Source organism: Carettochelys insculpta, chromosome 2 (assembly GCF_033958435.1).
Source record: "Carettochelys insculpta isolate YL-2023 chromosome 2, ASM3395843v1, whole genome shotgun sequence".
Taxonomy (NCBI): Eukaryota; Metazoa; Chordata; order Testudines; family Carettochelyidae; genus Carettochelys; species Carettochelys insculpta.
The window spans coordinates 174,695,687-174,722,230 of NC_134138.1; the positions used below are offsets into that span (position 1 = coordinate 174,695,687).

Below are 26,544 nucleotides of genomic sequence, written 5' to 3' on the forward strand. Positions count from 1 at the left end.
TGTTGGAGGGACTTGTCGTACCCCTTCGGGGGTAGTCCATCCACTTTGGTCCCCGCCTGTCACTCAGCTGTCACTTGTGGCTCCAAGTAGCTGCATCATGTGCAGCGGCCACACCCTGGGCAACGGCTTCGACAGGCCGGCTGAACCAGGTGAGGGTAACCGATGGGGCTCAAACCCTCGGTGAATTTTCGGATGTACCTACCCAGCATGTGAAGTCAGTTCCGGCGGACTGGGCAGAAGAGATCATTTAGATCCAATGGCCAAGAAGGCAGTTCTGCAACACTTCGTGGAAAGTGAAGGGCTTGACAAGGCATGAAAGACATCAAGGCCATCCACTGCACCCAAAGAAGTTACCAGTCGTGACGATTCTACGTTCCACTGGTGCCTGGCTTCCAAGGTCGAGAGAGTGGGATTGCTCCTGTGCACCGGCTCGACCACTTAAAAAGCTTTCCCACGCAGGTCCTGTGCAAATCATCATATTATCACATCACCCGACAAGCTACGTGTATTTTTGGTCAAATATATAAGCTTAATTTCCCTTGCTTCTAATTACCCTGATTACTTCCTGTTCTGTTTTCCATGGGCAGCATCCTCTTTATAACAGGTCTTAATAGATATGAAAGCTTATATTGTCTCACCCTCATTGGTTGTGTTTTCTCAAGTCTAAACTTTTTGTAAAGCCTTTCCTCATAGATGATATCACTTTGTAGATTTCTTGTAGATTTTCTCTAATTTGTACGTGTTTTTTTTAAAATGTGGCACCCAGAACTGGACATGGTACTTCAGCTAAGGCCTCACCAGTGACAAGCAGGGGAGGGGAGGGGCTGGACTGTCTTACACCCAGGACAGATCCCTGTGGGAGCTCACTATGTACATCATCCCATGTACCAATGAACCACTGATAATTAATCTTTGGCTGCATCAACACTACAAGATAAATTTGAATTTAATGCAGTTACTTCACTATTACCATGTGACTGTCCTTACTGTAAACACCATTAGCTTGATTTAGGGAGAACTAATATCGAGTTACAATATCGCAGTTACCTGACGGATGTAGCATCAAACTTGAATTCAGAAATTCAATTAGAGGCCAGTGTGGAAGCACCACATCTTAAAATCAAATTTATTAGCCTCTACAAGTGTCCCATATGTATCCAACAAAGCTATGCGGTGCACCCAAGCTGTGGGGACCAAGGAAATGGGTAGTTCTGCTGCACCTGGCTCCCAGCTCCCCACCGCAGTAAAACCTCGATTTTATGGACCCTGATTTAGTGGACTTCAGAAACAATGGACATCCCCCGTTGTTCCTGAAGCCTGCTAAATAGGGGTCACTAAAATCTTAAATGTCCCTCCCACTTCCCTCCCACACAAAAATTAGGGGACTTCCCTGCTGCAGCCGGAGGAGCCTCACCTCAGCCACCTTCTTTGCCAGAGCTGTCACATGCATGGTGGTCCCTTCAGCCATCTGCAGCAAGGCAGCTCCAGCTGTGCAGGGCCAGGCAACCCCTCAACCAGGCGGCTCTGGCTGTGCAGGGCTAGGCACCCCACGGCCAACCCTGCCATATCCAGGCAGTTTCAGCTGCATGGAGCCGGGACCCGTGCAGCCAGTCAGCTCCTGCCACACAGGGTCAGGCACCCCATGGCCAAGCGGCTTTTGCCACAGGAAGTTCAGGTGGCTTTGGCCATGCGGGGCCAGTCACCCAATGGCAGGCGCCCACCCTGCAGGTGCCCTTGGCCACCTGTACCAGGCGTCCCCAGCCAGCAGGCTGCAGTGGCTCTTCCAGCAAAGCTGGTGAGTGGTAGGGGTTTGTGGTTTTTTGGAGAGGGTTTTTTTTTTTGGTGGGGGGTGTTTTGGGGTGTTTTTTGGGGGTGTTGTTTTCAAGAGGTTAGGTTTTGGGGGGAAGTTGAGGTGGGACTGGGGTTGGAGAGCGTGTCTGTATTTGGGAAAATTTTCCTGGAAATGTTAACTGTTGGAATGCTTTCTTTTTTAATCTTTTGTTTGCGGACCCTGATTCTGCCAGTGTCTCACTGAAATCAGTGAGAGTAGGGTCGTAGTACAGAACATAAAAATGACAATCTGTGTTGCACCAATTGTCCATCCAGCCTAGTATTCTGTCTTTTGACAGCGGCCAGTGCCAGATGTTTTAGAGGAAATGAACAGGATACAATAATCCCTTGATTTACGTGAAGGTTGCGTCCTGGTCAACCTGTGCATAAATCAAATTTAGCATAAATTGGGAGTGGGGGTGTCGGGGACAGTCCCAGAATTCCCCTAGTTGGGGGAGCAGGCAGCGGGCGCCTCTGCAGAGTGCCATCTGGGGGAAGCTGGGGAGCATCAGCATTCTGCTGTGGTTCCAGCCATCCTCTTCCCATGGCTGTGAGAAGTGGCATGGTCGCTGCTCCGGCTGCCGTCTTTCCCCAGCTGAGGGAAGCGGGGTCGGGGGTTTCTCCCAGCTGGGGGAGCTGGGGGCTGGATGCACGGGGCGGTTTCAGTTTGCACTTACCTCACGCTAACATGAGTCAAGCGCGAATCGAAATCACGCTTCTTGAGAGTTAACTGTATAGTGATTTTCAGGGATCCATCCCCTGACAGCCAGTCCCACCTGCTAACAGTCAGAAGTTTGGGGACACCCAGACCTCTTTTTAGGATCAACGTAGATAAAAGTCCCAATCCAAGTTTCCTCATACGAGAAGCCACAGGCTTGTTCTGAACTGCCAGAAGCAAGTTAGATGTGAAAAGGGAGTATCCAGTGTGACAGGATTTGTGAGATGCCCTGCCTGCTAGGAATTGGAGTGAGATAAATTCACCAAACAACAACTACTATGTAGTAAAGGGGGGTTAGCCAAACTTTAGCTTAGGATTTGGGAGACCTGGCTTCCAGTCCCACTTCTACCCCAGACTTCTTGCGTACCCTTGGGCAAGTTGGTTAGGACCTGACTTTTAAAGGTTGGTGGGCACCTAGCTTCCATTGAAATCAGTGAGAGTTGGGCATGTAAAAACCATGAAAAAGTCTATCCTTTAATCTTTCTGGAACTCAGTTCTCCACCTTTAAAATGGGGTGAGAACAGATTTCTATTTCACCGACATTTTGTGAGGACAAATACATGAAAGATTTCAGATGCTCTGTTACTAAAATGTTATATGAGCGCCATATCGGAATCATAGAAAGAAATCTCGCTCCTCCTAGTGTCTTTACTGTAGCTGTTCTAGATATGAAGTATTGGGGTTTTGTCTTGTAATTATGGTATCTGCAATTAGAATTACAATCTATTAAACAAAACAGCAACAAAACCCCACTGGTTTGCATGAGATTATTTTAAGACAGTAGCTAGAATAACCATTTTTGGTCCACTTACATCCCATATGCTGACACAACATGCCTTGTTTTTCTTAATTCCATTCATTGAATAATAACTTGATTCTGAAATGAGACCTGTGTGTCTGTGTTGCCAGTCTGTAAAAACAACCCAATACATGTGGTTTGCTATAACCTCACATTGAAAATCTACTCTTATAAGCGTGCTCTTATTCTTCCAAAGGCTCTGCCAGTCATACATAAACCAAGAACTCATGTGCAGATAGAAGGAGGGTTGTGTGTGATTTATTTAGAGTTCTATGCCAGCAGAACCCACTACATCATTAGAGCTCTAGGGCCTCAAATAAGAATGCAGACGCCTTGCAAAAGACTTAAAAATAGTACATCCAGAAATTTAGCCCAAACCTACATGGCAGAACATTCAATCAGCCAGTTAGTTGCATGAAAAAGAAACAAGCAACCCCCACAGAGACCCCCTGGCCACGTTATAATTCTCACGTGCTTGGGAAAGTTAAATATGGCCTCACAGTTCAACACATGAAGGCTATTTTGAACTGTGGGTGGGAAGTTTCAAAGGTGGGGGCATAGGAAAATAGTCTTTCACCAATCTTCTCCTTTTAGATCATGGGATTGATAGCTAAGCCGTCTTTTTGGCCTCTGCTGTGCATTATGAAACTGGGAGAAATGTTGTCACTGGAATAGGCAGGTCGCAGATTGTTTAGGGCTTTAGAGTTCAAAGTAGCAACTTGTACTCAAGTTAGTTATTTTTATTCTCCTTTTGAAACCACGTGTGTCTGTGGCACGTTTATTGAATGCACACTACTTCCTCTGGACTTGCTGCAATAAATGGGAGATATTACTGAATTATTAGCTACCACAAATTAAGTAGTCATATGGAACAGAGGCAGCGAAAAAAGAACCTACTCGCATTGAATATGCCAGATACCCATTGGCTGGGTCTGCACGTTGTGGCTTTCCTGGCAGGTCCATGCTAATGAGCAGCCTTGAAATTGCAAATAGCTGCTCATTAGCATGGTTCCACAGCTCACTAGCATAGCCACACGAAAGCTCAGTCTCAGCAGAGGGGGTTGCTGGCAGTAAAGAGACCATGTGGATGTGCCCCTGCTGGCAAAAAGCCCCTCTGTCGCCAGCCCCTTATGCCTTTCCTGAAGCTAAATAGGAAGAAGGGACTTTCAAAGTCATGGGATCCTTTTCAAAGGCCCCCAGCTACACAGGTGGCGTGTGTTTCAAAAAATGGCACTGTCGAATCGCGCACAGCTGCTATTATGCTAATGAGATGCTGCATATTCATGTCAGCCCCTTGTTAGCATCTTGTGAACTGCCTCTTTAACATGCCCCCTCTGAAAGAAGGGGGCTAGTGTAGACACAGCCTATGCACTACGCACAGTGGATGAGTGTGGCTTTTTGCTCTCCTAGGGAATTTTTGTTTAGCTTGTTTCTGCAAAGGTCAGAATTTAAAGATACCCCAGAGAGCTGAGGCAGCCTATTGAATAAAAACTAAAGTTTAAAGAATACAGTGGGTGGCAACAGCAGAGACAAGAGGGGTGCACAACCAGATTGTATTGTATGAATAGATCCTCCTGTCCAAAACAAAAGCCTGTGTGCAAACTGAACAATATGAAGCAGATAATCATCTGAATACCTGTGTCTGGAATATATTCCTTTAGATAATGGAAAAGGATAGCTTTGAAGGGAATCCAAATTCACGTGTCATAAATCCTGCCACAGAATATCTGTTACAGTGGAGAGACTAAAAGTCCTCTCACATGTCTATATTTTTTAAATAACAATTTGATCTATTCCAAATGTTCCCTTCTACTCTGTTCCATTTAGTATATTTTGTTTCAGGAAAAAAGGTTCTTTCGAAAATGTGTTTTCCCCCCGAAGGAACCCCGTCTACATGGTTGGTTTTTGCTTTTGGAGAAGTCTTTTCTGGGATCACGATCGCACAAGATTATGCAAATGAAGGGCAAGATTTGTAAATCGGTGCTTCATTTGCATTTTATCTCCCTCATTTGCATTCCTCCTCTGAAAGGGGAATGTAGTGTAGCTGTAGCCTAAGAGCTAGGGCCACTGCATTTGGTATATAGCTTTTATTGATCATAGCTTAAAGCAGTGTCAGGGGTTGGTTGTGCCAGGATAACAGTATGTGTATAGAATGTGATTTTTTTTTTCACAGCAAATACAAAGAGGGGTGTGATCCAAGGGACAGTTATTCTCATGAATGACCACGGGGGCAGCAAGCACTGCAGCCCCAGGGAGCAGCTGCCAACTAGGCAACATGCTCTCTTCTCCCTTTGCCCCCTGACCTGGGGAGAAGTCCGTGGGCAGCCTGTGAAACTCTCCCAAGGCTGGCCCTGAGCAGAAGCTGACAAGTAGGTCATGCGACCCCTTCTCCCTTGCCGTGCCCTGGACTTGGGCAAAGTCTTCTGTTTGTGATATGTTGTATATTAAGTGTTTATAAACGTTGGCTTAAATGGCAGTCAGTGTACAGTCTAATATGGGTTGATAAGCATTCCTCTGATTAACCTGGTTAGTAACACTAATTCCAGCATTGTTTATCTGTTTACTAGCCACTGTGATACATTCTATGGAGAAAATCGGTCCTGGTACATTTCAGACTAGCAAATTGCTGGGTGTTAAATCCTTGTCTACAGAGTCTTGCAGGGGAAGAAAGAATTATTTTTTTTGCAATCATTATGGACAATGCTAAAGGCATTTTTATAAGAGCAAACAGAAAAACTAAATTTCTGACATACGTATACAGGTTAAACCTCTCTAGTCCGACACTCTCTGGTCTGGCAACATCCATGGTCCGGCATGATTTTAGTTAGTCAGATGTCCACTTATTGTGAATGTGGCCAAGTTTCCTGTGAATCCATGAAGTTTGTTTACAACTACCGGTTGTGGCACTGATTGTTCTGGCTGTTATTTGGGTCTAATTTGCCCCTAAATGTCTTCTAAGAGCCCAGTAACCAGTGGAAGTGCTGGTAATGCTGCTAGGCAATAGTGACATCCCATGTTTTGGCAAATTGTCTGTTTCAGCACTGGTCAGATCCCAAGGGTGCTAGACTAGAGTTGTTTAAGAAAATTAACACAATTACATGCATTCCACAAACAGTGCAGTGTGCTCTTGCACAGAGTGAGTCCTGAGTAAGCCAGGGTTGAGATGATATTTCAGTTTGTGTGGGAATCTGAGTGTTTCAGCAGCGTACATATTAATGGCTTGCTCCTTTCAGTCTTATTTGAAATGAAGAAGACTGTTCACTTTCAATGTGCATAAATAACTCCCTCATCCTTTTAGTCGTGCACACCCCCTCTCATTCAGTCCCTTGTTACAGTCTTTCTTCTCCCACTAACCCTTATGAGCCCCTGTCTGACACCCTTGGAGCACTATGCTGTCTGTCTCCTATATCCCTTGTCTCCAGACCTGGCCCGACAGGTGCTGTGAAGAAGGCTCTGCACGTGTTCCCTGTCACAGCTGGGGCTGTCTAGGGGTAGCTGCTGTGTTGTGATGCCAGAGCATCCTCTGGTGGGCAAAAGGCAGAACCATGGCAGTTTTTCAGCAGAAGCTGTTTTCTGGGATGGGTGGGAAGAGGAAAGTAAGCATATGAGTCGTACATTAAATAAGCTCGTGCACAGTGGTGCAGAATTCCCTCAGAAGTGTAAGTATGCTGCTGTATGAGCATTTCTAGATATATTGGTTCCTTCTGTAAGACAGACAACCGCATCTTCTGTCATCACAAGTACATACTACTGCATCATCGTGTGCATTGTTCTACCCACCAAGACTCAGCTTAACACATTTTGCATTACTTTTTTTTGCACACTGATCAATTTCCTCCTCTTCTGCTTCAGAGCCTCTGCTTTTTCTTATCCCCTGCTTCGACATCTAAATGCCTCATATCCACTTCTAAGCACCTCCTCTGTGGGAAGAACTCCATCCATCTTCTCCTTAGAGGTCTGCCTTCCTTAAGGACATTCTCCTATCTTGGGGTCAATGGAATGAGGTCATGGCCACCAGCATCTGCTCCTGCCCCCACAAGGTTACTTTCCACTGGCCTCTCATCCCCATTGGGTAGGTCTGCCATGGAGGAGAACATCTGTCCCTGATCTAGGGTTGTTTTCACCTTGGTGTGCTGCTTTGGAAAGACTGGTTGCTCCAGGGTTACTCTGCCCCATCGAAGTTGCATGCGCTGGGCTGTTTCCCTGCCCTGTACTAGCCTAGCTATCCAATCCATATATGAATTTTTTCATGTGCTGAGTGAGCATCTCTTCCAAAAAAGTCCACTTGTGCCTAGGACCATGGGCTTTCTGTATGTATTCTTTTGATTTAGACTAAACCAGCAACGCATGTACACAGGCCCTGTTGATCTTGCCCTTTATTTTACAGACATAAAAATACCTTTTTCATCACACACAATGAAGTGCTAACACCCCCACATATTGACCAAATGCACAGGCAACCTTTACATGCTTCTGACATTACAATTTAATGTAATAATTCACTGTGGTTTTTTCCCCCCGTTAAGTATTGAAACTAAAGTAAAGTTGCACTCTGTTTAGAATTATTATTGGGAATAAATGTGTTCCACTCATGCAGTTTGAAAATGAAAGCTTTACCTTCATGTTTCTGCTGTAGGTTTAGTTCTTAGTGATCTTATAAGCCTGAACTCTTTACGATAAGTCTGAACTCTTTACTAACATGTGCTGCACGTAGTACATAGTTTTGTACACCCTTTTTGCTTACACAGGTAATGGCATCTCTTGGTATTTAGTCTGTAGGCAGTGCCGTACCAAAGTCGTGGCCAGGAGAAACATGTCAGAAACTGTGAAATCTGGTGGTTCCCCTCCTTGACCCCTGAAATCTGGTCTTTTCTGTGCTTTTACCTTGCATTATACCAATATCATGGGGAGACCAGAGTTTCTCAGATTGGAGGTCCTGACCTAAAAGAGACATGCAGGGGGTCAGAATATTATTTTAGGCAGAATTGTGGTATCACCACCCTTATTTCTGGACTACCTTCAAAGCTGAGCTGCTGGAGAGTGGCACCTGTTGGCCGGGCACTCAGCTCAGGTAAGAAGTAAGGTTAACAATGCCATACCATGCCACTCTTACTTCTGCACTGCTGTCTTCAGAGCTGAGCAGCCAGAGAGTGGTGGCTGCTGATATATGGCCCAGTTCTTCCAGTAGCAGTGCTGAAAGAAGGGTGGCCATATAATACCGTGCCCTCCTTCTGCAGTGCAGGTGGCAGCAGCTCTACCTTCAGAGCTGGGTCCTGCTCAACAGCTACTAATTTCCAACCACTCAGCTCTGAAATTAGCACATCTGCCTGCAGCAGCAGAGACGTGTAGCCATACCACAACCCCACCGCTATACTTCCCTCCCGCCCCCACAACTCCTTTTTGGGTTTGAAGGATCTCTACAGTTACAACACTATGACACGTCAGATTTAAATTGCTGACATAATGACATTTACTATTTTTAATATGACCGTGAAGTTGACCAAAATGGGCTGTGAATTTAAAGGGGGCCCTAACTGTAGGTCAAGATATCTTTCCTCTGTACCACAAGTTTCCTGTGTTCTATCTATGTCTCATTACTGTTTTGAGTAGATAGAGAGATGACTGGTGATTTCACATAAGTAACATACTCTTTTGAGAAAAAGTGGTTTTCAATTAATTAAAACTAAATCAATTGCCCGGAGTGTAATAGACACTTCGTGAACAGGTGTACTCAGATATTAAATTCTGGAAGAAAATAAGTAAATCTATTCCAAGTAAGTGTGGGTTGACCAAATCACCCTTTAAGGAAGGTTGTTTTGTGCTAGCACAACGGAAGGGAAAGATTTTCTTTCTACAGTGCTAGCTGTGGTTTAATAATAAGAATGGAGGATGATGAGTCAGGATTACTCGGTTCTATTTCTGGCTCTGCCATTGACTTATCTATGTGTGACCTTGATAAGCACTTAACCAATCCATGCCATGGTTTGCTCATCTGTATCATGAGAATGATAAAAGGGGATGTAACATATGTGTCACATTCTGTTGTAAGAATTCAGATCCTCAGATGACAGAGACAAACAATAGTGAACAGAAGGGTGAATTATGTAGCAAAATATTTGGGGAGCTCTAAAAAGGAGGATGAGAAACTGTTCTCAGTGGTGTCAGGTGGCAGAACCAGGAGTAATGGCCTGAAGTTAAAGAAGGAGAAGTGTAGGTTAGATATTAGGAAAAACTACTTCTCCAGGAGGTTGGCGAAGCATTGGAATACGTTGCGTAGAGAGTTGGTGAATTCTCCATTCCTCGAGGTTTTCAAGTCCCGGCTTGACAAGGACCTGCCTGGGATGACTTAGTGAGGGTTGGTCCTGCTTGAAGCAGGGAGCTGGACCAGATGACTTACTGAGGTCCCTTTCAGCCCTGGGATTCTATGATCAGATTCTGAGACTCTTGTCCATATTAGCTATTTAGTAATTTTTTCCTGAACGATCTGTGGGGTTTTGACAAGAGTGTTTAGGTACAACCAGTTCTGTTCACCCAAATTTTGGCTTTCAGGACTCAGTAGTTTTCCCCAGGGGCTATGTTGGCGGCCCAAAGTCAGTAGGTTGGTAGTAGTTAGGTTCCTCATCTGGGACAACACCCAGCACAGATCCCCGCCTGCTGCCTGGGAAGGGATTTGGACATGAATCTGCCACCTCTGATTTGAGTGCCCTAGTCATTGGGCTGTGGAATGTATGCTGCTGTGGTTTTCCTTCAATCTCCCCAGTTAAATCCGTTGCTCTGTAGATCATTTTCTTTAAATGGAGATGGGGAGGAGTTCTAGGGACTCCGTTTGCCCAGGTGAGTGCTCAAGCTACCAGGCTACAGAGTCATTTTCATGTTTGCTCTTTCTCATTCTCTCTGGCCAAATCAGTGGGCCAGAAAGAGTGGATGCAGCTGAGAATTCCAAGTGGAGAGAGGTGCCTCCCTTGCATTTTAGTTTTAAGTGCTTCTGCCTGAGATGGCTGGGGGGCTTAGCACACACTCCTCAGGTTGGCATCTCTTATTGGCTAGTGTGGCACTGCTGTGCATGCCGGGTTTCGTAAATCCCGTTTTGAGGTACTTGTCTCTCCTCCCACGCCCTCCATTCATTGTATGCAGAACTCAGATGTTGAAATAGGGCTTTGGAAGGCCAGTGCTTTTCTAAGCACTTTTGTTTCTTTATAATTCTAGCATTGGATAGCTTTGCTCTCGATTCTGCTTTCATTGAGAGTGGTTTTAAGCCCGTCTGATGCCATTAATTTCAATAGGTTAACTCTTGACTGTTGCTTGTCAGTAAGATCAGTCTCAGCCCTATAATATTATAGTTACCCTGATAACAGAAATGTCATCAGTGAATTTTAGCCTGGTAATGGCTTGTCAAAGAGGTCACATGAACACATTTAGGCCATTTCTACACATGCCACTTTTGGAGAAAGTGGCATGCTAATAAATGGCCCAAAATATGCTAATGAGGCACAGATGTAAATTCCCGGCACCTCATTAGCATCCGGTCACATGTAGAAGCATGGCCTTCTGGAGGCCCCTTCTTCCTGTGAATTTTTGGAATGTATAGAAACAGCCTTAGGGACGGTATTCCCTATAAGCTGAGTGCTTGGGGGCTGCTCAGGAGAGAGTCAAATGCCATCCAGCTGATTAGAAGAATTCCTGCATCCAGCAGCATGTTTTTCTACTGATGGTGCACATCCTGCACATTCCTCGGTGCATATAACAAAATTTATTCTGGACATGACTGGAAAAAACAGAGGGAGCATTGGTTAGGGATTCTAAGGGGCAAAGGCACTTCAAAAAAGGAAAGCTTTTATAAGGTTTTGGGACTATAGAAAACTCAGAGGAACCTTTGTTGCTTGCTTTTTTATTACAGAACTGCGATAATTTCTATGCTGGTTCTTTATCTCTGGACAATGCTTCGGTTTTAAAGAGAGAGAGGGAGAGAGAAAGTAAGTTGATTATTAAATTTGTGGTGGAAGTCCATGAGGGAAATAGTCATCTGTCCAGAGGATGATACTGTGTCTCAAGTATATCATTGGCTTCGTGGTACACTGGTCCAGAAATTCTTCTTCAAGATGGTTCATGAAGAGGTTGTCATATTGGGCAGCTATCCTATTACTTCTGGCTGTTCCTATGTTTTGGATGAAGTGTTTTGTTGTTGAATGTAAAATTATTTTGGGTGACAATGTAATGAATGAGTTGATAAAGTGTTTAAGGTGGATATCTGAGGTCAGTAAATATTGTAAATATTTGAATAGACGACTGTGCCATAATTGTGATGGAGATTGGTATGTAAGGATGTGAAATCCATGATGGGAAGGATGACTTTCTTTAGGAGGTTGTTTATGTTGTGGAGTTCATTGAAGAAGTTGTTTATGTCGTGGAGGATCCTGGCTCCTTTGTGTGGTGAGTAGTTTGAGGATGGTTTTTGTGAGTCCTTATATTCTTTCACTAAGGCTGTGTCTACAGTACGAGGTAAAATCTAATTTAAATGAGTTGGCTCAATTTTACCATGTGACTGTCTTCACTGTAAAGACCATTAACTCGATTTTGGGTGCTCTAATCTCGAGATTACAAAATCTCAGGTACCTGACGGGTGTAGTGTCAAGCTTGAATTCAGCAGTTCGAACAAAAGGAAGTGTGGAAGTGCCACGTTTTAAAAGCGAATTTATTAGCCTCCAGGGGTGTCCCATTTGTAACCCACAATGCCCCTCTCAGTGCTCTGTTCTGGCTGCTGCCCTCCAGCAATAGGAAGACCATGAATTTCCAAGCAGGAGTAGCGAGACTTTAGCCGTGGGTTCATGTTAGTATGACCAACTGAGAAGTGGCTTCTTTCTTTTTATGTTTTTAGTGGTGTGCACGCATCTACCCATTCAGATAGCCCCTGCAGGGAGTTCATGGCTCTGTCTGTACACTTGCTATTTTTTTGTGCGCTGCCTGGCTCCAGCTCCTGCACCACCATACCACATGTCAACAAAGCTGTGCTGGGGGTTTTGCTTGCAGAACATGCTGAGAAATTTCTTCTCAGTGGTTGACATTTATGTGCGAACTCCCTTTTCTCCTCCAGAGGCGCCACACAGTCTGGGTCTTTCCTGCACTCAGCCACATCACGTGGTAGCCCCCAGCCCAACCCAATAAAAGGATGTGCTTGCCCTTCGGTACTGACAGTGCTGCCAGTCACACATTTAGGGCTCCAAGGGTGAGAAAGATATTCTGGGCTTTGCTGTTGCTGTGGGGAAGTCTCCTCTGGTGGTTAAGATACTGGTGGCTTTGCTACCATGGAGAAGGACCACTTCAGCTGGCAACCCAACTACTGACCCCCTCCTCGCCCATACTAGGCTTTGCTGCCACTGGGGAAAAGTTTCCCCCTGTTGGTTAAGGGTCTTGCTGCCACTGAGGAAGGAACTCTTCAACTGGCTGGCCACCCACTGCACCACCCCACCCTTCACCCATACCAGGACTTGCTGATGCCAGGGGAAAACGATAAATTATTTTTTTCCTGCACTTTTATATCTTCTTTCTTCTACCTTTAACAAACAGTCCGGGACCCCACATTAAGACTCTCCCCAACACCAATATAGTGTATGGGGAACCCACAAATTCTTTTTCCCTACATTCTTCTCAATTTAAGAAACATTCCGGGCCCCTGCATTATTTTCAGGGATTACATTTTCTGCAATGATGGGAGGTGGGATCCTGAGTGGATGGTGGGTTGAGAACGGAATCATTGCATGGAAGCCTTATAGTGCCCTGGAAAGCCAAATGCCCTTTCCAATAACAACATAATGAACAGGGGAAAAAAAAGATATATTGAAAAAAGATATTTTGGCATTAGAAAAGGTTCAGAAAAGGGCTAGAATGATTAAGGGTTTGGCACGGGTCCCATGTGAGGAGAGGCTAGAGAGACTGGGACTTTTCAGTCTAGAAAAAAGGAGACTGAGGGGCAATATGATAGAGGTATATAAAATCATGAATGGTGTGGAGAAAGTGAATACAGAAAAGTTATTTACTTGTTCCCATAATATAAGAACTAGAGGACACCAAATGAAATTAATGGGTAGCAGGTTCAAAACTAATCAAAGAAAGTTTTTCTTCACACAGCGCACAGTCAACCTGTGGAACTCCTTACCAGAGGACGCTGTGAAGGCCGGGACTCTAACAGAGTTTAAAAAAAGAGCTCAATAAGTATTTGGAGGTTAGGTCCATAGATGGCTATTAACAAGGGATAAGGTATGGTGCCCCTAGCCTTTTGTCGAAGGCGGGAGATGGATGGCAGGAGACAAATCGCTTGATCATTGTCTTCGGTTCACCTCCTCTGGGGCACCAGGCATTGGCTACTGTCGGCAGACAGGATACTGGGCTAGATGGACCTTTGGTCTGACCCAGTATGGCCATTCTTATGTTCTTAAGGAAGCCAAAAATTCTTTCTTCCTTCATTCTTCTCAATTTAATAAACATTACAGACCCCTGCATTACTTTCAGGGGTCACATGCATGTAATCATCAGTGGATGGCCAGTTGAGAATACAGACGCTGTGCCCGTGTTGGCAAAGTAATGTGTGGGGAAACAAAAAATTCCTTCCTCTGATTTGGGGGTCTCTGCATTATTTCTAGGGATCGACATACTTTCAGGGATTGGGAGGGGAATGAGGAAAATGCAATGAGGAAGATGATGTCAAGACCAGAGTGCATACCCAGAATGCTACGGGGATGAGGGAACTGTGGGATAGCTTCCCACAATACACTACTGTAACAGTCAACGTTAGCCAATTTGTATGTGGCAGCAATGACTCGACTTCGTGGGGAGCATGGTGGAAGTGAGGATGGTCAAAATCGAATTTATATATTCCAGTATTAGGAACCTGATATAAAATATATTCAATTTTATCTCATATTGTAGATGCAGCCTAGGAGTGTTGTGGCTAGATATGATGGGTTTACCTAGGTTCCATTGTTTATGTGTTTTAGGAAACATGCAGAAGTTCCCTGGGCTGGGTTCTTGTGGGATGAGTTTGTAGAGTTTCTCTTGGAGTTGTTTGGGAAAGGATTTAATGATATGCATATATTCCTCACTAAATTATGGTGCAAGGGCCTTCTTTGTATTCTTCATAGTAGTCGGCATTGAAGAGCTGTCAGTTGGCCTCATATAACAGCAATAGTAGGTATTCAGCTCTTTCCAAATGTCAACAGGTATGTGTATAGTCCTTTGTGTGAATAGGGCTGCATGGATTATTTCTTGTCAGTGAGTGTAACTTTAGATTACTAAGGGTGATAACTCTACAGCAAATTAACTAAACTTCTCTTTTCATTTTCCTGTCAGTGGCCATATTTCCATATCTTGAGATTCAGTGCTTTTAGTATTGTCAAAACATGTTATTCATCATTTAGTGACGTTAGAAGATGTAAGTCACTTGAGAAAATGAACTGACAACATATTAGTCATCTGTGGAACTGTCACACTGGGAGCTTCATTTATGTGGATTATCTGAAAAAGTATGAATAAGCACTTATATGTAGAGCAGAGCGTGTTCTTAATATTTGTTTTTTCTCAATTAAACGAATCTTCATATGCAAACACTACCAAGTCACTGCATTATATTACAAGTTGTGCAATGTCATATTTGCTCCATAGTAGCATTGCATACCTTTTAAAAAAAACAAAACTGAGCCAAACACTACTATGTACAATAGTTATGGGAGAGGACTACAGCAAGGAAATCTCCCTTGGAAACGTAAGTGCATTTAGTATTGGAAGTAAGTTTCCATTTACAGTATTCAGGAATTTTGTTTAGGCAGTGAACTGTAATCTCAGGAGAGAACGTCTCTCATGTCTATGCAGAAAGCACCAACGTTGGTTGATTTCTCTTGGCCTTGTCAATTCTAGCTTAAGCCTGTAATTTTTTATAATCAGTGATACTTTATTGTGTCAAGAAAGACTTAATGTACTCCAGCTGTGCAAAACACAGGCTGAAAAGTGCTAATGAAGAAACCATTCTAAGAGCATATTTTGTTAAATCCGTAAACCACATGTGCCCAATAAAATGGCATAGGAACACTTAAAAATTATGCCATTGTTTAAAACTTTGACCCAAGTACAGCTTTGTTTTCTTGAGATGACTATAAATGTAAAGATAGTTGACAGCATTAATGGCAAAGTATCAATCAATGAAATTTATCTTTACTATAAGAACTTGATTTGTGAGTGTTTGTGATAGAAAAGTAAGATTATAAAGGAGTTTCCTGTGTTATTCTGTGTGTTTAATTTGGCCTGTGGCTTCATTCCAGCGTGGTTAACACTAAATGATTTTATAATTTAATAGACAGACTCTAACCCCCATTCTTCTTGCCCAATAAACTTTGGTAAAAAATTATCAAGGAAAAAAAGGAAAAAGAAAACATACTTAGTGTAACCTCTCTCTTATAGTTTATTTTGTAATAAATAAGTTAAAAGCAGTTCTACTGTTGAATTTGGAAGTGAACTTGGTTGTATTATTTTTAGATACATATTTTATAAGCAATAATTTAATTTGGATGTGTGTCCTTATCTGAAAAACTACAGTGTGTATGTATGCAAGAGAGAGGGGAAACCTCACCCTCTGATTAAAAATTCTGAATATAGCACAAAGGTATCCTCTTCCATAAAGCCGACAGATTAGCATATTCTAAATAAAGCTAAAAATTGTTGTGGCAATCTGGGGAAAATGCAAGTTACAAGACTTTCAGTCAAGAAACTCTTCTGTCCCTTTGATTCTGTTGTGAGTGGTTTGGTTCCAAACATACAGCTGCCACACTAAAAACAACTGTTCAGAGTTCCCTTCATAAGATCTAATTAGATTTCTTTTGATAAAATTGCTCTAATAAAAAGATGTTTCAGGAAAAGTGATATCTAATAAATTAAAACAAGACTGCTAGAGAGAAATTTTCCCCTGTCCAGGGAGCAGCACAAGTCCTATGGGCCACTCACATCTCATTTAAATGTTCAAAATAGGGCAAAAAGCGAGTACAGGCCCTTCTGCAGAAATGAATTGCACCCCCAAAAGAATGAAAATATACCCATGTTTTTGGGATTTTTTTACCCAACTTTGTTCCTTTTAATGCTGTGTTCCAAATATCATATTTCAGAAAGCAAGAAGCTGAATTTATGCAGCTGCACAAAGCCAACTGAAGTTAATGAAAAGACTCCCATTAACTTTGCTTGGCTTTGGGGTAGACTGTCGGTTAACTGTTTTCACAAATGAGATGGCTTTTAAAAGTTGGTGGTGTCTGGCAGAAATATATTTTCCCTGCCTCAGTGCTCTGAGCTGGTGACCTGTACCACTGCCAGCTATAATGATCATTCATAAACAATAACAAAGAGATGGCTGTGCTAGTCTGTATCCTAACAAAACAAACCTGCAGTCATGTAGCACTTTAAAGACTAACAAAATAATGTATTAGGTAATGAGCTTTCATGGGGCAGACCCATTTCTTCAGATCTGGAGATCTCATAAACAAATCATTGAGGTGTTGTTTCTTGTAATTAAAAGGACAATTTGGGCCTGATTATGCTCTTCCTCTACCTCGTCACAGAAAACCTAAGTGGGAAAAAGTAATTGTAGGGGTCTTCCTGAAGGATGTCCTCCCAGACTGGTCCATTTGATGGTGACAGTGTTGTCTCCCTTGCATCACTTTACAGAATTGTCCTTGGGGCAAGTCCCCCGACCATGTGGATCCAGGGGAAACAAATAGGCACTGTCTTATCTCAGTCATCATTGTGGTAGCTCAAAGTAAATGTTGACTTTTTAATGGAGACCATTGCACATTCAGCAGTTGGAAGTACGTGGAGATAAATCAGAAATCTAGCTTAATACTAGGGAATTAATACAGTTCTTGTAGTTTAGCCAAAAGAACTACTACTGTAAAACACTGCTGTTTACCAGCTTTTGAAGACCCTTTTTTAAAAGGCTATAATACCACTTGGTATTGTTCCAAGAAAGTTAAGCAGTTAAAATACCACAGATTAACCTTTGACAATCCTACTGTTGGATGTAGCCATGGCAAAATGATAACCGTCTGGCATTGCTGAGGTGCTATGTCTAAGAAACTATATTATTTGTTCCTTATAAAAATATATCATATCTGTATCTAATGTGAGGGGCAAACCATATACAAAAACACTCTCAAAAATAAACATCTGCTCCTGGGATATGTCTGAAGCTCTGCCAAGATTTTTAGCCAAATTATAAGGAAGAACAGGAAATGAGGTGTCCAAAGTAAAAGTTATTCTGGTAATGCTTGGCTCAGTGAACTTTAGACCATGTTAATTGAAGAATGCACTATTTTTAAAGAACATGATGAATAAACAAATGCCTGGTGCCTTATAGGGACAGTTTTGGAAAAGCTTCATAATACTGATAAGTACAGATCGTCTTGCTTTTGCATGCTCTGACCATATTACTCCTGTAAATTCATTCAGTGGCTTTTCTTGCCCTCACCTTTGAGGCTTTTTCCAGATCCATGCCAACTCGAATTTCATTTTACTGCCCATCTCTCTTTTGTCTCTCTGCATCCTTCAGTCTAACTTAAATACATTTTATTAATACAAATCACCACACTGAGGGTGTGTCTACACTAGCAGGTATGTTCGAAAGTGAGGTAGAAAGATGATCTTCTTTTGAAATAATCCGCAGAGTATATATGCACACGTCTCAATCTTTCTAAATTAACTTTGAAAGAACGGGGCCATTCCATCGAAGTTGGTTCTCTGTTCCCACAGTGGGAAGAGCGACCCCTTTCGAGAGATTATTTCGAAAGAGAGCAAGTGTAGACGTTCCTTGGCCCGCTATTTCAAAAGAGGGAGTCCTCCATGGCGGTGATCAGCTGGCAGGTGGCAGCGCTGCTCACAGCAGAAGGGGAGCTCTATGGCTCTAGCATCCAGCCACGTTTAAGGAAGCAGGTTCCCACAAACTCCCAGGCAGGAAGCTGAGAGCGGGCAAGCAGCAGGGAGTCCACACTGCAGCACAGCCTGCTCCCAGCTGTGAGGCCCCAGCCAGACCACCCTGCTCTCCAGCACAATGGCCAGCACCATGGACTCCCGCCCAAGAAGGGGCCTCTGGAAGGAGGACTTCCTTCCAGAAGCCCCCTCGGGGCCGCGCTTCTATGCAGTGTTTTGGAGACCGGAAGAACGGTCTTCTGGACTCCAAATCATGTGATGGTATGCTAATGAGGCATGGGGAATTCGCATCTGCGCCTCATTAGCATCTTTCGCTGTCTGTATTAGCATGCCATTTCCGAAGGAAGTGGCCTGTGTAGAAACAGCATGGGAAACTTTGACTGTCAATCAATATTGTGAAAGATATTGTGCTAGCTTACTTGATTGGCATCATGTAGCAGGCCTAATGAAATGAAGAACATGTTTGTTTATTGTTGTATTATTTACTTATTTGCTGCAACAGGTTCACCAGGCGACGAATCGGGGGAACGAATAAGGAAGTTAAGTCTTGGACAGTATGACAATGATATCCCAGGGCAGGCACCATATACCAGGTGTGGCTGGATGAAGTCTGCTGCCATAGACCAGGCTGTAACTCCAAGATCACTAATTGCTGTGGGAGAGACCAAAGAGGTAAATACAAAAGACTAATTCAAGAAGGAGTTAGTGGATGCAGGAATGGCCTGCATAAAATCCCAAATTCAGTAGTAGTTAGGTTTCAAATTCCCACACTGATAACCAGAAGTTGAGCATAGTATGTTTTGTACTTGAAGTGCCATCCCTGACAGTCCCTGTATGTAAGAACAGAACAATCATAGTCATCAGAAAAAAAGCGTTAGCATGGCACAGCACATCCCTCTGTGTATGTCGGTGTCTTTGATGTGCTGAGATCTATCCATTGGAAAAGTGGATCAGATAATACAAAAGCTTGTATAACCTGATGAAAAATGGCACATTGTGCAACAGAGACTTGAAGAGGTATGTCACACTCTCATTTTGCTACATTCTGCCTTCTCTAGATGGGTGTGCCACATTATCAGGAAGACCTGGACGAAGTAGACGGGGGAATCTTCTCACCAACCAAAAACGGAAGTGAAGCTGTTCCCTCAACCCCAGCTTTTCCAGTGTCTCCAGAGACACCGTATGGTGAGGAAATGTCTTCATGTACTTTTCACTAATACGTTCTTTTAACATCTCAAATGTACAGAAGAGGGTTGTTTACTTTCTTTCTCTTCCAGTGAAAAGTCCCCTGCATTGCCATCAGATGAGTCCATCAAGCCAGCAGATCAGTAGCCCACCGGAGGTGTACAGAACTGGGCATGGTAAGAACCAGACTTCCATAATTCCTTCAGAGTGAAAAAAAACCCATGTATGAAAGACTCTCAGACCCAATGCGCTGCGTGTGGTCATGTGCATGTCATTTGCAGAGGGGTAGAGTGCAGCCCAGGGTGAATAAAAAATTGTGATTTTGTTAAATAAAAATAGAATATTTTAAATCTTCAATAAAATACTGAATATCTCATTTAGAAATAACAGTTACAATTAAATCTCATCACAGACATTTTGCATGCCCACTTAAAGTCTTGTGAAAATCAGTTAATGGCTCTACTGTGTCCAGCCTAACTGTTAGCTCTTGCTTACAGTAAACCTTCGAAATACAGGGCTTCAAGTTGCATGTAGCTTGCTTTCATGCGAGTTAAGTGCAACTTGAAGCTGCTCTGTGGCTGTCAGCCTATCTAGTTGCCCTCAGCTGCGGGCAGCTAGGCAAGCAAAGAGCCCCTTCTCCCTGCCTTCCCTCAGCCATACTACTGTCAGGCTGACAGCTGTGCTGCTCAGGGAAGGCAGGGAGAAGCAACCAGGAAACTGGGTCCCACAAGCAGCGGGGAGCTGGGAACCAAGTGGCAGCCTGGTTCCCAACTGGCCTGCACTGGCAGGAACCGGGAAACTGGTTAGCCATGAGCCGCTCAGTTTCACAGGTCCTGCAACCATTTGCCAGTTGCCCCTGAGCGTCTTTTTCTTATTTTATATTATCATAGAATCATAGGACTGGAAGGGACCTCAGGATGTCATCTAGTCCAGCCCCCTGCTTCCAACAGGATCAACCCCCACTAAGTCATCCCAGGCAGGAACTTGTCAAGCCAGGACTTAAAAACCTCAAGGGAAGGAGAATCCACCACCTCTCTAGGCAACGCATTCCAATGCTTCACCACCCGCCTGGTGAAGTAGTTTTTCCTAATATCCAACCTACACCTCTCTCTCTTTAACTTCAGATCATTACTCCTTGTTCTGCCATCTAACACCACTGAGAACAGTTTCTTACCCTCCTCTTTAGAGCTCCCCTTCAGGAAGTTGAAGGCTGTTATTAAATCACCCCTAAGTCTTCTCTTCTGTAAACTAAACAAGCCCAAATGCCTCAGCCTATCCTCATAGGACTTGTGCTCCAGCCCCTTAATTATTTTTATTGCCCTCCGCTGAACCTGCTCCAGCATATCCACATCCTTTTTGTACTGGGGGGCCCAAAACTGGACACTGTATTCTAGATGTGGCCTCACCAGTGCTGAATAGAGGGGAGTAACCACTTCTCTAGATCTGCTTGAAATGCTCCTCCTAATACCCCTAGTCTACCGTTAGCTTTCTTGGCTACAAGGGCACACTTTTTTGACTTATTGAAGGTCCTTCCTTGTTGTCCCCCCTTTAGTTGTGTTTACTGGAATTTATCCAAAGGATTTTAACTACATTCTCATAACTGAAAACACGTTTCAGAGGTACACACCTGCTTGCAACTATGAAAACTAGGGTAAACGTATTTTCCAGGCCCTAGAACACTGTCTTCTTTATGACATATTTTATAGGGGCGCTATTTGCACTTGTGCATCAAAATGACAGCATTTGCATGTGCGTGCGCGCACACATACACACACACAAACCTATTAGCATGCACAAATCCAGTACAGATTAAAATGTGATTTGCATATACGTTGTTGGTTGCATTTGTACATGATAATACATATGCACATGATGATTTGGGTACATGCACAGAGTCAAGACTGGGGCCTCTTTGCACTGAGTCAAATTCTGCTGTAAGTTTCTTGCCTGAAGTTCAGTTTCTGTCTGAAGTGTATTCTTTCTGAAAATAGAATTTGGCCCTTTATAGGCAAATGCTCTTTTTTTACTATTGACTATAAAAGTCCAAAGTTAGTTGCAAATATATAAGGTGGGCACCAGTTAATATTAATCCCAGTGTTGTGTTCAGTGTTAATGGATTTAGACAGTGGCAGAAGACAAGCTACTTAGTAATAATTTTTAAAAGGCCCTTACCCCTACCAGTTTGCAGGTCTGCAGCCAGAGAAGGAAGTACTGGGGTTGTACTGTGTTTTTCCCTGACGTCTGTGGGAGCTCCTGCCCTGGCACAGACAGGTGGGTTCCGCATGTGTTAGCACTTCCTCTTCTGGCTGCTACTCTGGGAACCTGGGAACCAAGAGGTTGCTCATAAGCAGAATCCACTATGTTTACACTGATTTTGAAGGCTATGAGAAATTTCCTCCTGGTGGAACACCTTGTCAATAGTCTTTTTGTCTTGGGTTGAATAGGTATATGATTAACATGACATCCCACTGAGAGGCGACATGATAGAAAACCAGTAAAGGAATTATACAGTAAGAAATTGGGTCCCAAAGTGCTGATTCATTGTTTTTGAGATATCTTCATGTGGGCCAGCTTCCGGTATTGGTTTAAATGAATCAATACTGAGATATCCACAATTACATTATATAGGCAATGAGGGTTAGGGGTGACAGGGAAGTAGGGCTATAACCCCTCATGTGTTCGGGCCTAAGCCAGCCTGTGACTGGGGAGTGTTGAGAATGAACAGCCACTATGGGCATCTTGTTCATTGCGAAGTTTCTTGTACCTACCTCTGAAGCTTGTGATATTATCCACTCTCAGAAACAGAATAACAAATTCCATGCAGCGCTGCTCTAACCCAATACAGTAGCTCTTGTGTTCCTGTGTAACAACAGCTGACACTATTTCAGCAACAGTATTGTCTTTACCTTTTGTAGGGTATTCAGGTCTTGCTGCATTGCCTAATTAATATATAAATTGTAGCAGACAATAACAACACAAACTATAATACCTACACAAATAAAGAAATTCTGCGACTGTGCAATATTCCAGTTTATGATCAGATGCAGTGATTTTTGCCCCTCACTTAGTTAATTCTTAAAAAATTTCAGTCCATGGTAAATATACTCCCAATGAATTTTAGGTTTCTTATCTTGCATTTGTCTACTGCATGCTAGTTGAAAGGGCCATGTTTTGGATTCACCTTGCCAAAAATGAGACGTTTTTCAACTCATCCAGGTTTTATCCATGATACCTCCAAATTCTGTCATTCCTGTGCTTACTTCCAAAACGTTGTCATCACTTAAGTGCTTACCCTCTTTTCATCCCCCTTCTTTTACTTTTCTCTGCACTTAGAATCATAGAACACTAGAACTGGAAGGGACCTCGAGAAGTCATTGAGTCCAGTTCCCTGCCCTCTCAGCAGCACCAAACACCATCTGGACCACACCCAATCTGTGTCTGTATAACCTGCTCTTAAAAATCTCCAGTGTTGGAGATTCCACAACCTCCTTAACTTATTCCAGTGTTTAACCAGCTAGGACAGCTAGGAAGTTTTTCCTGATGCCCTCCCTTGCTGCAGTTTAAGCCCATTGCTCCTTGTCCTATCCTCAGAGGCCAAGGAGAACAATTTTTCTCCCTTCTCCTTGTAACCCTCTTTGAGGTACTTGAAAACTGTTGCCATGTCCCCACTAAGTCTTCTCTTTTCTAAACTAACCAAGCCCAGTTCTTTCAGACTTCCCTCATTGCTCATGTTCTCTAGACCTTTAATCATTCTTGTTGCTCTTCACTTAGCTGCTGCCTACCTAACTAAACCCATTCCTGGCCCCTGTAGCCAGTATTGGAACTTACATGATGCTTAGGCTGTGTCTACATGAGCACAAATCTTCAAAATAGCCATATTTAGAAGATTACTAATGAGGTGCTGAGTTGAATATTCAGTGCCTCATTAGCATTAGGATGCTTCCGGCAGCAGCACTTCAAAAGTGCCGCTTTTGAAAATGCACAGCTCGGCGCGGCTACACGGGGGTCCTTTTCGAAAGGACCCGCACCTTTCGAAATCCCCTTATTCCGATCAGTAAGCAGGGTAAGGGGATTTCGAAAGGTGCGGGGTCCTTTGGAAAAGGAGCCCGTGTAGCTGCGCCGAGCTGCGTGCTTTTGAAAGTGTCCTTATGCTAATGAGGTGCTGAATATTCAATTCAGTGCCTCATTAGTAATTTTCAAAATGGCCATTAGCATGGCTATTTTGAAGATTTGTGCCTGTGTAGACACACCCTTAGTGCTATTGCCTTGTACATTTTGGTTATGTATTCTATCCTTTACTTCAGCCTGTGTCTGTCTTGTCTATTTAGACTGTAAGACCTTGAGAACAAGGACTGTCTTTTGCTCCATGTTTACTCAGTGCCTCACAAAATGGGGCCTCTTTCTTGGTGGGCCATAGGCACAATTGTAATAAATTGATTTGTTAGGGGTCCAAAATCCTCTTTGTCATTGGAACAGTTACTTGGATGTCTAACTCCCTTAGACTTCCTTTGAAAATTCAAGATATAAACACTTAAAATTGGGTCTGAATTGTAACCCAGATCTAGACACATCCCCACAACTCTGCAGAAATTCCATGCTAGATCTGTGCTCCACACTTCAGCTCTTTATCGAATTCAAATGTCTTGGAAAAGTAGTGAGATATTTCATAGTGCTTGTGGAATTTTCTGTTCTTTAGCAGAATAAATTAAAAGCAGTTTTCTTTTAAAATCTGGTTCTGTTCAAAAGAAGGATTCTTTATAAATGGCTTTATGGGACCCCAAGACCATGTCTATATGGGCAGCCTCTGTCAACAGAGGTCACTGTCGACAGAGAAACCTCGGCAGTCTACACGTAAAAGCAGATTGAAAGAGCAAGCTGCTCTGTCGACAGAGCAGCCAGACCGTCCTGCCCTCTATCAACAGAAAGGCTGACTGGAAGCCCTGCAAACCGGGCTGCCTGGGGAACCAGAAGCCTTTTCTGTCGACAGAAGTGTCTACACGGGCACTCTGTCAACAGCACATTGTGGACAGAGGCATTATATGTGATCTGGAACAGGGATAACGCTGCCAGCTGAATTGCTGAGTTTTGCTGACAAACGCTGAACAGAGCGCTTTAATCATGTAGATACTCAGCGAGTTTAGTGAACAAAAGCTGCCCTTGTTACACACAGTTTGTGTATTTTCTTTCATTGGCTCACATCACCTATACTCTCATTTTATTGACTGCTCAATATGCAGGTGGGTCAATATGCAAATTCTGTCTGTTCCTTCTTTACATCATCATCGTCAAACAAAAGATTCTGCTGGCAAAAATAGGCTTTTAATATTGTTTTAAATAGTTTTACAGAGGCATAACTGATTAGAACTCAGTAAAAGTCTGTTCAGTTTGTCAAAGGAGGACTTGGTGTCTTTCTCCCTTCCTTGGTGCTTTTTACTGGTTATGCAGTGCTAATAAATCAAAATATGAAGTTTTAAGTGAAAGGTACAATTTTGACATAGTCACTTTTCAGACTTGAACCATGCTTTAAATTGCTGCCTCATCCATTGTTGTGTCAAGTTTGAACTGCATCAGGCTCCCTGTCAGTAAAATAGGAGTAGTAACAGAGAGGGAGCCGTGCTAGTCTGTATACTATCAAAACAAAAAAGCAGTCAAGTAGCACTTTAAAGACTAACAAAATAATTTATTAGGTGAGCTTTCATGGGACAGACCCACAAATAGTTAGATTTACTTTTTCTTGGGAAGTGTATTGAGATCCGTGGGGAAAAAAGTTGTGTGTAAGATTTTTAAATCTGCAGCTCTTCTTTCTAAAAAGAGGAGCCAATTCAAACACCTATAAACTCAGGAAAAAATGTTCCAGATATCAACTTTGCTTCTTAGGCTCATCACTAATTATTTGTTAGGCGTAGTTCAAGATTTCCCACAATTGATGTTGTTAAGCATCTCTGTAGATGTCTGATTTGTTTCTTTGAGTTTTATTTTTTCCTTCTTTCTTTGTTGAGAAGAAACATCCTTGAAAGACTGCTATCAGGGCATGAAATATCAGCGCAGAATAACACACTGAACTATTTATTTGTATGTTTAGAAACACCAATGTATTGTCCTATAGGCAATGAGGAAGAGAGTCAATGAAGGGGCATAAGGAGCTATGGCAGAAGCAAGTTTTTTACATATCTTTCCAATCTAAGTAAAATTTTATTTTTTATAATTTTAACAGATAATATCATTGTAGAATTTTAAGCTTTTTTTTGTTTCTATCATTTTATTTTTCACAGTTTAAAAAAATATGGAGGTTCAGATAACTAATGACAGTGGTCATTCAGATTTAAAAACAAGTTATAGTAATTGAAACATAAATTATCAATATCACATGTCAAATACACAAACCTTATCCTTATATCAAACTCTAATACAGTCTCAAGCAGCATTTTTTTTTAATTTGCCGATGTGTAAATCATCGATGGAGGTCCTTTTTGTTCATTTGTGTATATAAAATGAAGTGGATGTTTACTGATATTTACCCATAAAATCTAATCCTTACATCCTTTAAGGCTACATTATTTGGTCCTAAATGATATACTAATTGTGAAATTCTCTAGCATGTATCATGAGTAGCACAAGGAGGAGCTTTTGTGTTATATTTCTTAGGCATTTCCAAGAGCATATACTTTTGATACTTAAGATGAAAACACTCATGCCATCCAAATGTCCGTGGGTCTTTAACCATTTGTTCACCCAATGGGCGCTCTCCCAAATCATTTCTGATCAAGCTATGATGAAAATTCAGGGGGGAAAGGTGATAAAATTTTAAGTTTTCATTTTGCCCTTCTCTGTTTGCTGGGGTACCATTTTCTTCTATGCAAACCCTTGGGACTTCATTCATCATCATCATCCACTCTTTTGCTGGCTATGCCCTAGGTAATCACTGTCCTCTTCTGCAAGGCTTTCTGTATCCACCAGCCTGTAATAGCATCAAGAACTACCTCCAAATGTGAGATTCCCATTTGATGCCTTACTCTCGTTTAGTAAGAAAAAAAATTAAAAAAAGAAATATGCTTAT

General features: G+C 42.7%; 1 protein-coding gene across 9 annotated transcripts in view; it reads left to right on the forward strand.

Moving 5' to 3' along the window:
• The window catches only part of TNS3 (tensin 3), a 376,357-nt gene that overhangs the window by 283,324 nt on the left and 66,489 nt on the right, over positions 1-26,544 (forward strand). For all 9 annotated transcript variants that reach the window (XM_074988033.1, XM_074988034.1, XM_074988039.1 and 6 more), the window contains 3 exons: positions 18,805-18,974; positions 19,361-19,487; positions 19,580-19,663. In XM_074988033.1, coding sequence (XP_074844134.1) covers positions 18,805-18,974; positions 19,361-19,487; positions 19,580-19,663 — 381 coding nt within the window. The remainder of the gene's footprint in view (positions 1-18,804; positions 18,975-19,360; positions 19,488-19,579; positions 19,664-26,544) is intronic.